A 13,552-nucleotide genomic window follows, 5' to 3' on the forward strand; every position below is an offset into this window, starting at 1 on the left:
AAAGTCCAGCAGACAGTCCGGCGGTTTGTCCGCCAGACTAAGTCCGGTGGATAGTCTGATACGTGTGTACGCGGCATTACTTTGACTGCATTCAGAGAATAGCCATTTGCAGCTGGATGAACACTCAGATTGGACAGTCCCTCTCTCACAAGGCCTAGCAGCCAACCAGGTGTTTACTTGGGAACAAAGTCTTTATCGCAGATGTTGTTGCAGAGCACATAGGGAAACTAAGCTTTAGAACACTTGTAGGATACCTGGATCTTTCAGTCTGCTTGACGATATCCACAAGATCGGATTCTCTTGGTTACTTCAGCCCTTCCAGGCTCTTGTTAAGAAAACCAACCCGTATGTGGTGTTCTTCTAAAGAGTCCTCCCCTGGAATGCTCGAAGTTTGATGGGTCTCTCTCGAACCGGAGACAGCACCCATCCACCTTGGAATCCTTCCTTAGTTCCCTTGCCTTGAGCTAGCCAGCCCCGAGGCATTAAAGTCCGGTGGATCCGCACCCCAGGCCATAGCCTTTCTGGGGGCTGGTCAGGAGGACCAGGACCATGTAATCAGCACTTCATACTGGACTGGAACCTCGAACCACGTGACGTCCGCATCTTAAATACCCTCTCCCAGAGGGCACAGCGAGAGGGCCACTCCCACTGACCTGACTCTGAGAGAGTAAATTAAATGCCCAACCAGACCATAGTTCCACGCCTGCCACCAGAGACAGCGCCCCCCTGTGGCCAGGCTGAACATCTCACGGCCCAGTCAGACTGACACAGAAGTCAAATTTAGGCAAATAGACCCAAACCAAACTGTAGTTTGCGTAAAGTTAAATCTTGATAAACACACAGCGCGTGCTCTTCAGGAGCCCGCCGCTACATATATTCCCATGGGCAATACATTTAAAAGGCTAAAAACAAAACCTATGTGGCACACGGCCGAAGTTAAAAAAGCTATAAACTATAAGAAAAGAGCTTTTAAAAAATATAAAAATGAAGGATCACTAGTGTCATTTAAATGCTACAAAGAATTTAACAGAATATGTAAAAAGGAAAAATTCAAAATGAACGACAGATTGCAAAAGATAGGACAAACCCCAAAAAATTCTTCAAATATATTAATAGTAAAAAGGTCAAGTCTGAGCATGTAGGCCCTTTACAAAATAATCTAGAGTGGGTGACTGGGGACAAAGAGAAGGCTAATTTATTAAATACTTTCTTCAGCTCTGTGTATACAAAAGAGCATGGGGGAGCGCATGTCCATAATGGGGGTGATAGTGACACAGCCCCAAATGATCCACAATTGCTCAAAAGTGATATGGTCCAGAAATATTTAGACAGAATAAAGGTGGATAAAGCACCTGGCCCTGATGACATTCACCCACGGATCCTAAAAGAATTGAACTCTGTAATTTCAGAGCCATTGTATCTAATTTTTAGGGACTCATTAATGACGGGAATAGTCCCACTGGATTGGCGCAGGGCGAACGCAGTGCCTATATTTAAAAAGGGATCAAAGTCTTTACCAAGTAACTAGCCGGGAAGATACTGGAGTGTTTAATAAGACTGCATCGATGCGTTCTTGCTGAAAAAAAAAACCACTTTAATCAACAGACAGAATGGATTCATGAAAGACAGAAGTTGTCAGACAAATCTGATTTCTTTTTATGAAGAGGTAAGTAAAACCTTGGACAGAGGGGTGGCGGTGGACGTGGTATACTTGGATTTTGCAAAAGCGTTCGACACAGTTCCCCACACGTGGCTCATGTGTAAGGTAAGGTCTACAGGTTTGGAAATATCAGTTTGTAAATGGATAGAAAATTGGCTAAGAGTAGTGATTAATGATTCTTACTCTGAATAGTCTAAGGTTACCCCAAGGTTCAGTGCTGGGACCCTTACTTTTTAACATCTTTATAAATGATATTGGGTCTGGGATCAAATGTAACATTTCTGTCTTTGCAGATGACACCAAGATATGCAATGGAATAACGTCCTTATAGGATGTCTCCAATTTACAAGCCAACCTCAATACACTGTCTAATTGGGCAACTATGTGGCAAATGAGATTTAATGTTGATAAATGTAAAGTTATGCACTTGGGGCCTTAGAATATGCATGCATCATACATGTTAGGGGAGTACAACTGGGAGAATCCATAGTGTAGAAGGATCTGGGGGTTTTGGTAGATCATAAGCTCAATAATAACATGCAATGCCAAGCTGCTGTTTCCAAAGCGAGCAAAGTCCTTTCTTATATTAAGAGAGGTATGGACTCCAGAGAGAGAGATATAATTTTGCCCCTATTCAAATCATTAGTAAGACCTCACCTGGAATATGCAGTTCAGTTTTGGGCACCAGTTCTCAAAAAGGATATCGGGGAACCAAACTGATAAGAGGCATGGAGGAGCTCAGCTATGAGGAAAGATTAGAGGAGCTAAATGTATTCACTCTTGAGAAGAGGAGAATAAGGGGGGATATGATCAACATGTTCAAATATATAAGGGGTCCATATAGTGAACTTGGTGTTGAGTTATTCTCTGTACAGTCAACCCAGAGGACAAGGTGGCACTCTTTACGTTTCGAGGAAAAGAGATTTCATCTTCAGATACGGAAAGGTTTCTTCACAGTAAGAGCTGTGAAAATGTGGAATAGACTCCTGCCAGAGGTGGTTCTGGCTAGCTCAGTAGATTGCTTTAAGAATGGCCTGGATACTTTCCTGAATGTACATAATATAACTGGGTACTAACATTTATAGGTAAAGTTGATCCAGGGAAAATCCGATTGCCTCTTGGGGGATCAGGAAGGATTTTTTTCCCCCTGCTGTAGCAAATTGGAGCATGCTCTGCTGTTTTTTTATTTTTACCTTCCTCTGGATCATTTATGGGTATAAAATTGGGTATATTGGATTATACGATATTTTTTATTTTATTTATTTGTTTTTAAGGTTGAAATGGATGGACTTTTTTCAACCTGGCTAACTATGTAGCTATGTACACAGACATTACCAATATGCCTTCTTTTTGCACCAATTCCTGAAGTCACGGCACCATCCCAAAAATTAGCCCATACACTATTGTTGGAATTAAACATGAATTAATGTTATATGTCTAAAGTTTCTACACATCTGTTTGTACAACCAAGATCACCCATATTGACACTTGCATTCCCACACTTTTAAAAGGTACAAAGGAATGTGGCACCAAATAGAATCTGCATAGCAAAAGGAGTTATCTTCAGCCCCCCTGGTGTGCAAGAAGCTTCAAATGAAGACGGCCCAGGGCGCATAGACTGCAATACTGTCACCAGAAGCCAAGTATGGCAGGACAGTCAGTAATAGAAGAAGGATTATCATGTGAACACTGATTGGTCCAAAGCAATTGGGACTGGCAGTGGGATGCGATGGTGTGTGATTAGAAAAAAGGATTGTTACAGAGAGCTCTGTCTCTCTGTTTGCTGTGGCCTTACCATGAAGTTGTGTCTCTGTTAACCTCATGGCTCGGCGGCCATCTTGAGACCTTGCCCTTTGGATCCTGGCTTGGGCCTAAGGTTCATGGCAAATGGCTCTCTCTTGGTCATCTGAGCCTATCTGATGCTACAAAGCCTCACGGAGGACCTTTTGATAAGTATCTTTCATATTCTTGTATTATATGTTCTGATTGTAAGCTTTGTGATATTGTAATGTCTTTTTAATACTTTGTTAGCTTTCCTAATTTCTTGGGAAATAAATAAGATAGTGTTTTAATAGCAGCAGTGTGTGTGTTTTCATAGGTAACCTTATATGAGGGTGCCTGGCAGGGTTTTATAAACAAAATAACTATGGGAATAGACAAGTTAATAGTAGTTTGTATAGTGCACAAGGTCCTTTAACTATTCTGCGCAATCCTATGGGCTATAGCAGTGAATTGGAGGTCTCCTATAGTGCCGTGGCGGCAGGTATTACAGAGGATGGAACCATTAGATTAATGGAGCGAGTGCATCATACTATTATGAATACCAGGCATATATTTGACCGCAAATGGAATCACTGGGAACCATATGGTGACTGAATGGATTATGGGGGGGGGGGGGGACCCTTAGTCCTTTATTTAACATGGCATATCTCAGATGTTTATCTTTATTTTCTTTTTTTTTCTTTTTTTATCTTTTTTTCTTCTTCTAATCCTCATTCTTTTCATTCTCATTCTTGTCATAGCTATGAATGAGCTCAACAAGTTACATAGATAATACTTAGTTATTAGAGGTTATGGTTTCAAAATAAGTTCCAAAAGTCAGAGATACAATCTAGATCTACATTCTAGATACAATTACCCATTCTGAATATGTGAGTTGAACTACCATATATTTTGATTAAAGAGGTAGGATTCATCCTACATTCTTTCTTTGGAAATATAACACACCGTAAAACCTTTCATGTATGAGTACATAGAACTATGTCCATTTTCTGTTCTGTTCTTCATACTTTTATACCACATAATCTCTGTATGTGGAATTATTTTGTTATGCTTTTGATACCTCAATCAAAGCGTTTGTATTAAAAAAAAAAAAAAGAAAAAAAAAGGGAAACAACACCAGAGATAAAACGATAATTCTCCAACTCTAAAAGACTCTGGTCCGGCCGCACCTGGAGTATGCTGTCCAATTCTGGGCACCAGTCCTCAGGAAGCATGTGCTGGAACTGGAGTGAGTCCAGAGAACAGCAACAAAACAAAGGGTCTGGAGGACATTAGTTATGAGGGAAGATTACGAACACTGAGCTTAAGGGGATATGATTTCAATGTACTAATATTGTACTGGTGACCCCACCATAGCTATTACTATATACTGTAATACCTTCCCTCTTACATATGATATGAAATCCTTGATTTTATAATGAATGCCAGTCGATGTTGCTTTAAATTCTTCCTTCTTTTTATGCCCTTTAGTATATCTACACACGTAGCATTTCTTACATGGATAAAAACCCTTTCCTTCAAAAAAGCTATAATTTCTCCTTGTTGGTGGATCTACAATTTTTTTTGCACGTTTATCCCTTAGAGTGGGTGCTCTACAGTATGTGAATCTTGGCTTATCGAATAATATCTGTCCAAGATGTTGGTCTGCTTTTATTATTTCCCAATGTTTAAAAAAAAATCTTTTAAAAAGCCATATTTGTAGCTTTTTAAATCAGTTAGTGTCTGTGTATAAATAGTCAATGAGTTTGTTACCTCTCACATGGATGCACTAAGAAGGCTAGACACAGAGCCATGAGGAGATAGAAAAGAACAGTCAAAAGACCTTGCGTAACAAGGTAATGAAACTCTACAAAGATGGAAAAGAATATAAAAAGATATACAGAGCCTTGAATATGCCAGTCAGTACTGTTTAATCACTTATTAAGAAGTGGAAAATTAGGGGCTCTTTTAATACCAAGCCAAGGTCGGGTAGATCAAGAAATATTTCAGCCACAACTGCCACATGAACTGTTCGGGATAGAAAGAAAAACCCACAGGTAAGCTCAGGAGAAATACAGGCTGCTCTGGAAAAAGATGGTGTGGTTATTTTTAAGAAGAATGTATTGTGCTAGTTACATAGTTAGTAAGGTTGAATAAAGACACCAGTCCATCCTGTTCAACCTGAGTGAGTGTCTACAATTGTCCCTATCCCTGTACATTGCACACTCACATCGGTCCCTTCCCTCAAGGAGCCCACAATCCAAGGTCCCCATTCATATACTAGGGTCAATTTTGGACAGAAGCCAATTAGCCTACCAGCATGTCTTTGGAGTGTGGGAGGAAACTGGAGTACCTGGAGGAAACCCATGCAGGCACAGGGAGAACATGCAAACTCCAGGCAGGTAGAGTCATGGTTGGGATTCGAACCAGTAACCCTTCTTACTGCTAGGCGAGAGTGCTAAGCACTACACCACTGTGCTGCCCTGTGTTGACACTTGGACAAAAACAAGCTGCATAGTCAAGCTGTCAGAAAGAAGCCTTTACTGTACAGGTTCCACAAAAAAGCCTGGTTACAAAATGCCCAACCACACCTTGGCATGCCTCATTGGCTTTTTTTTGTGGCATTGGTGCAATAAAGGCTTCCTTCTGGCAGCTCAACATTGCAGCTCTTTTTTGTTTAAGTATCATTGACTTGTGCTCCTTAAAAACAACCACACCATCTTTTTGGAGAGCAGCCTGTATTTCGCCTGTATTTCTCCTGCAGTTTCCTGCACAGTGGTCTAGTGGTTAGCACTCTCACCTAGCAGTAAGAAGGGTCACTGGTTCAAATCCCAACCACAACACCACCTGCCTGGAGCTTGCATGTTCTCCCTGTGCCTGCGTGGGTTTCCTCTGGGTACTCTGGTTTCCTCCCAAAATCCAAAGACATGCAGGTAGGTTAATTGGTTTCTGTACAGGGACAATTGTAGACACTTAGGTTGAACTGAATGGACTGGCATCTTTATTCAACCTTAGAAACTATGAAACCTGTGGGGTTTTTTTTGTATCTGGAGCAATTTTTCCGCCAGTTGTGGCTGCAATCTTTCTTGGTCTACCTGACCTTGGCTTGGTATGAAAAGAGCCCCTAATTTTCCACTTCTTAATAAGTGCTTAAACAGTACTGACTGGCATATTCAAGGCTTTGGATATCTTCTTATATCCTTTTCCATCTTTGTAAAATGTCATTACCTTGTTATGCAGGTCTTTTGACTGTTCTTTTCTACTTCCTCATGGCTCGTTGTTTACCCTGCTTAGTGCAGCCGTGTGAGGGCTACAAACTCATTGATTAATTATACACAGACACCAATTGTGATTTAAAAAGCCACCAATGTGGGAAATTTAACCTTTAATTGCCATTTTAACCTGTGTCACCTTCTGTGTCTGTACCAAGGCTAAACATTCCAGGGTATGTAAATTTTTTATCAGGGCCATTTGGGTGATTTCTTTTACCATTTTGATTTAAAAACGATGTGATAATAAATGGCTTCATGTGATTGCTATCCTTAAATAAAAGACAACTTTTTGGCATGATCAGCCATATTTTCAATATTAATGCCAAAATTTCACAATTTCTGCCAGGGCATGCAAAATTTTTGAGCACAACTGTGTGTGTGTGTGTGTATGTATATATATATATATATATATATATATATATATATATATATATACACATATAAAATCAATAATAACAAACCAATGGGACTCACTCAGATATGTAACAATATTTTAGATATATATTATAATTTCAAGTCCTGAGCTACTAGCCAGGCCTCAAGGATTACTCACCTCCAGTTGCCCCAGCCAACCCCTACCCTGCCCCACCCTAATTCTGCCCTTATAAATTATCTCATGAAATTACACTAAAATGTTTTATGCAGAATTAATCTAAAAAATATATATGAACAACAACTTTGTCCAGGCCCATCAGTGCAGCCTCACCTGTGCCCAACAATGCAGCCTGCCCGTGTCCAGCAATGCAGCCTATCTGTGCAGGGGAAGAGAGGAGGGGAATTGCTGGCCAGATAATCAGAGTGTCTTACATCAGTGTCTCCAGTGGAGTCCCTCCTTACATCAGTGTCCCCAGCGGAGTGACTCTTTACATCAGTGTCCCCAGTGGAGTTCCTTCCTTGATCAGGTGTCCCTATGTGTCTTTGCAGGTCTTGTTTCCCTGTGTTCAGTGGAGGGACCTCCGATCTGTGCAGCTAACTGGCTTCAGTGTAAAAGAGAATCGCCTACTTGTACACTGAAGAGAGAGAAGCCAATTGACTGCATGGATCGGAGGCCCCTCCCCTCTCAACTGAACACAAGGGGAAAGAACCTGCTAGCTGGAAAGAGATCTCACAGCGGCAGCCATATTTTTGGAGCCAGAAGCTGCAGTGCCAAAAACAGTCCTGACTTCCCGGGACAAAAGCAAAATCCTGGGATTTTGATCGGGATGGCCTCAGATCGGGACAAGGGTCCAACAATCAGGATTGTCCTGGGAAAATCTGGACTGTTGGCAAGTATGCCAGTCTGTACTGTCTAGCCTCCATCTTAAAACTGTATTTTTACTTTCTTTATTAGATCATCCCTTGTGAAAAGGTAATTTACTTTTGTAACACCTGCCCCACCCCTTTTTGATTGTAAGCTACTAAGAGCAGAGTCCTCCTAATCCTGTTATATCAAATTGTATTGTAACTGTACTGTGCTCCTTTTATATTTAAAGCCCTGAAAAAACTATTGCCGCTATATACAGCAAATCCTGTATAATAATGACTATGATTTCCACTATAAAAATGGAATGAAACATTTCTGCTTTACCTGTCTGCTCGTGTGACCTTTTTTTTTTTAAAGCAATATACACGAGTGGAAAATTATTTCATGCTTAGGGCAACTTATTTAATAATCATCAACTTGTAATAAACGCCTTTGTCATATTGCAAATGTAGAAAGTGTGTTTTTTTTTTTTTTTTTGCAGGTTCCGTTGATCCCTGGGTTTTCTTGGCTAAAACCGTGCATTTCCACATTGGATATTGTATATATTGGTTTGCGTGATCTTGATTCAGCTGAACAGTAAGTTTGATAGTAATGAACTATCATTTGGCCATACATTATACATTTTTCTTATTCCATTTCCTTAGATTTACCTTCAACTATGTAGTGCAAGGGCCTACCTGAGTGCATACAAATTGAAAGTGTTTAGGACTGACCTCATATTACATGGTTTTAGTGAATCTAAAGGAAAATTGTACAAGAAAACGGTACAGTACAATATATGTCCAGCCTAAATTAAAGGGGTTGTAAAACCTTGTGCTTTTTCACCTAACTGGATCCTATGCATTAAGGTGAAATCCTAAAGCACTCCCGTTTTATTCACCTGAGCCCTTCGATCCCTTGGTGGAGAGGTGCACTTCCTCTCTGCCAGGGGTTCTCGGCTTTTGATTGGATAGATTGATAGCAGCACAGCCATTGGCTAGCGCTGTTGTCAATCAAATCCAATGACGTGGTGGCAGGGCCGAGTCCTGCATTCTGTGTCTATAGATGCAAATTCTGGACTCAGGAGCGCTCCCGCAAGGTAGCCCCCCCCCCCAGGAGAGCGCTTCTCCCAGGGCATTTACCGATGTGAGGAGGAGCTGCGAGTGCCGTTGGGGGACCCCAGAAGATGATGATTGGGGCCACACTGTGCAAAACGAAATGCACAGTGGAGGCAAGTATGAATTGTTATTTAAAAAAAAACAAAGGTTTAGTGTCACTTTAAGGCTGGCCATACATTGTACTATACAGTTTTCTTGTACAATTTTCCTTTAGCTTCACCAAAACCATGTAATATGAGGTCAGACCTAAACACTTTCAATTTGTATGCAATCAGGTAGTCCCTTGCACTACATAGTTGAAGGTAAATCTAAGGAAATGGAATAAGAGAATTGTATAATGTATGGCCAGCCTAAGTTTGGGGGAACTCCAGGAACTTAGGCTGGCCATACATTATACAATTTTCTTATTCCCTTTCTTAACCACTTCCCACCCGGCCAATGCATATATACGGCCGGGTGGGAGCCGTCTACTCCTGATAGGACGTTCAGGAACGTCCTTCAGGAGTAGCGGGATCGCGCGCGCGCGTGCCCGCGCAGCGGCGCGATCCCGATGTGCTCGTGTCACCCGGACACGGCACATCTCAGATCGGCAGGAGGGCTCTGTGATGTAAACAAACAGCCGGTTGCTAGGCAATCGGCTCTCCTCTCCTCACACGGAAGTCACCGCTGAGGAGAGGAGAGCAGAACGCTGCAGCCGGCTGATGATCAGTGAGTATGGGCTGCTTTTTACAGCTTTTTACTCACTGATCATCAGTGTAGTGTAAACACACAACACACCACACAGTACAAACACAGTCCCCACATATGTCCCCAAAACACACATGTCCCCAAAACATACATGTCCCCAAATAATAAAAACACATGTCCCTAATAATAAAAACATGTCCCCCACATATGTCCCACTAAAATCACATGTCCCAATGATTATCTGCAAACATATGTACGTGATCACCTGCACACATATGTACATGATCATTTGCGTACATATGTCCGTGATCACACAAACCAATTATTATACACTTAACGGAATTTTTTTTACCAAAAACATGTAGCAGAATACATTTTGGCTTAAATTTATGACAAAATTTGATTTTATTGGATTTCTTTTCAAATAGAAAAAAGAAAATATTGTTTTTTTTCCAAATTTCCGCTATTTTTGCGCTTATATCGCAAAAAAAAAAAAAACAGAGTCGTGAATAAATAACACCAAAATAAAGGCTGGGAAGGAAGGGGGTGAAAGTGCCCTGTATTGTAGTGGTTAAAGAGGAACTGCAGTCTGCTCACATAATTTGTAATAAAAACATATTTGCCATTCTGAAGCTTGCCTCCAACCACTTTGCATATTATTTTATATATACTGTGATTCTGTACTTGCCAAATATGCTGCAGAAATCTCCCTCCACTAAGTCTGGCTGCATCCATTTTAACTGTGGGCAGCTGAAGCTGCTGCCTTTTCACTTCCTAGATTTACACAGACACACACCTTCAGCTCTGCTGCCCTACAGCTCTCATTGGCCCTATTATGACTCAGGGAGCTGTGCATGATGTCATAAGCCTAGGCTAATGACCAGACAAGAAACAAGTGGGCTGTATAAAGTTTTTCCTGGCAGAAAAAAATGTTTTACTGTCCAAAGTTAAAACAACAAGGGCAGAAGATTTAATAGATGGAAAGTTGAAAAGTAGTTTATATTTCATATCTGTGTAGATGTAAATGTCATTAGTCTGAACAGGTGAATACTTTAGGAAGCAATTACAAAAGTGTATCTTCGCTTGCCTTAGACAATGTAAAGTCATATTTTACATGTTGCAAAATGCATAAATGTAGCGGCCATAACCCTTGCAGGGCGGCCTTGACTTATTGGGCTTACCAGTTACCTCCTCTTGGTCTGTTCTTCCACGTCTAGGGGTTCCCAGGGTTGATACCCAACAAATAGTCCATTTGAAAGGTTTTATTTTGCTGTAATAGCATCCAATAACACAGTCTCTTGTGGGAACAGAGGGCACAGGTGAGGAACTCAGGCACCTTGAACTGCAGGTGAATATTTTGAAAAGGATGGAATGTATGTGTTCATGGGTGGGATAGATGATGGATAATACGATGAAAATAGTAACGTACATTGTCAGAGGACTGAACTTATCCCAAAAAAGGGATTTTGTGCCAGGAACGATCCATAAATTACCAGGCTATGAGTATGACCAATGGTTTCATGCACTCTCTCCAATACCAAGAGCCAGAGGGGTATCCATAGCATTCAAGAAAACATGCCCAATGAAATGTGAGAAGACATATGTAGATCCAAAAGGAAGATACTTATTTATAAAGGGAAGGTTACAGGGATTATATTACACTTTTGCGGCTATATACGCGCCAAACAATGGAACAGCTGAATTTTTAGTAAAGATGATGAAAACATTTTATACGTTTAAGGAAGGATGCGTGGTATTAGGAGGGGACTTTAACATAATCCTGGATCATAAATTAGACTCAACATCCGAGAAAAAGGGCTCCTCATATAAAGCACTGAAATCAGTGAAAAAATATATAAAACAAACACATTTGGTAGATTGCTGACGTGTATATAATGAAGGTGTAAAAGACTACAGTCATTCCTCTAAAACTCATAAAGTCTATTCTAGACTAGATATGTTCATGGTAGATCAGTATTATCTAGAATATGTAAAAGGGATAATTTCTATCTTGGACCACGCACCAGTGGCAATGAAGTTTCAGCTAGTAATGAGTGGTAAACGGGAAAGGATATGGAGACTAAATGAAACCTTGGATGATAAACAGATAGCGGAAGATATTCATAATAAAAGAGTGAGCTATTTTAAAGAAAATATATCAGGAGAAGTGGCGGAGCAAATGATATGGGTAGCCCATAAGGCGGTGGTGAGGGGGGCACTAATAGCACATGGCTCACGAGTTAAAAAGGAAAAAAAAAAGGAGATGGAAGATCTAGCCAGAAAGATACAGGAGCTAGAAACAAAACATAAAGAGTTCCCATCCAGAAGAGGCTTGACAGCTCGAAAGATTGAGAGGAGACCTTATTTATTACATAGACAGGAAGATTAAAAACAAATATAGATTCCTGGCACATAGATTCTATGAGTATGGGAATAAATGTGGCAAATTATTAGCTAATCAATTAAAAAAACAACAGGAATCCTCCCATGTTCATAGTATAAAAAACGGGGATAAACAGATAATAGATACCAAATCCATAGGAAAAGAATTTGAAAATTTTTATAAGAATTTATATAATATAAAAGGGGCAATATCAGGGATGGAGGAAGGAGAACGAGGAAAAGAAATAAGAGAATATATCAAGGAGTCCCTACTTCCATCCCTGCCTCCGGAGACGGTGGAGAAATTGGAAGAAGAGATATCTGTGGAGGAAATAAAGAAAGCTATAGAAAATCTACCTAATGGGAAGAGTCCAGGACCAGATAGATTTACAAGCATTTATTATAAAAAATACAAAGATGTCCTGGTTATACCATTAAGCAAATAGTTTACTCAGATAACAACTGAAAATCTGTTACCCCCAGAAGCATTGCTAGCCTTTCTGACAGTTATACCCAAACAAGGGAAGGACCCGGGACAATGTGCCAATTATAGACCCATATCGCTTTTAAATACAGAAACAAAGTTACTAGCCAAGATTTTAGCCACAAGATTACAAGAGAAAATCACACGGGTGGTACATATTGATCAGACCAGATTTATGCCAGGTAGAGAAACCAGAGATAATACTATTATTTACTGCAGTTCAGAGTATATAGTGCTGTCCATATAGTATATAGAATGCAGTTCAGAGTATATAGTGCAGTCAGTGTAGTGTATATATAATACAGTGTAGGGTATATAGTGCAATGCAGAGTATATAATACAGTGCATTGAAGTGGTTAAGGGGAACCATATGACAGAATTATGAACCAAAATCCATACTAGGCCCTTTGGGTCAGTGTCCATCAAGGCTGCATATCAATGCTCATCAGTGCTGTTTATCAGTGCTGTCTATTAGTGCCACCCATTAATGCTGCCAATCAGTGCAGCCTATCAATGGCAATACATGATTTATGGAAGAAGTGCTGAAAGTAATAGGGCTGGGTGAGAGAATGATGGGATGGGTGATGGCTTTATACTCAGGTCCAAGGGCAAGAGTAAAGGTGAACGAGGCATTATCAGAAAGGTTTGATATATTGAATGGAACAAGGCAGGGATGTCCCCTGTCCCCAATTCTATTCTCCTTAGTATTAGAACCATTTTTATGTAGAATTAGAAGCAATGGGAAGATAAGGGGAATAGAAATGAGAGATAGAGAATATAAAGTCTCAGCATATGCTGATGATTTTTTACTATCCCTGGTGAATCCACAAAACTCTATAGAAGAGGTAATGCAGGAAGTGAAGAGATATGCAGAAAAATCAATGTTACTGCCCATACAGGTCCCATCAGCCCTACGAGTGGCCATACAAAATAACTATCTGTTTATATGGAATAAGAGGTCTTTAT

At 40.4% G+C, this 13,552-nt stretch overlaps 1 protein-coding gene across 4 annotated transcripts in view; it reads left to right on the forward strand.

Annotated features, from left to right (window-relative positions):
- ARG2 (arginase 2) overlaps positions 1-13,552 on the forward strand; it is an 823,867-nt gene that overhangs the window by 379,315 nt on the left and 431,000 nt on the right. For all 4 annotated transcript variants that reach the window (XM_077465036.1, XM_077465038.1, XM_077465037.1 and 1 more), the window contains exon 5: positions 8,418-8,512. In XM_077465036.1, coding sequence (XP_077321162.1) covers positions 8,418-8,512 — 95 coding nt within the window. The remainder of the gene's footprint in view (positions 1-8,417; positions 8,513-13,552) is intronic.

The sequence above is a fragment of the Lithobates pipiens genome, unplaced genomic scaffold (assembly GCF_037356315.1).
Source record: "Lithobates pipiens isolate NorthernLeopardFrog02 unplaced genomic scaffold, aLitPip1_a1.2 Scaffold_30, whole genome shotgun sequence".
Taxonomy (NCBI): Eukaryota; Metazoa; Chordata; class Amphibia; order Anura; family Ranidae; genus Lithobates; species Lithobates pipiens.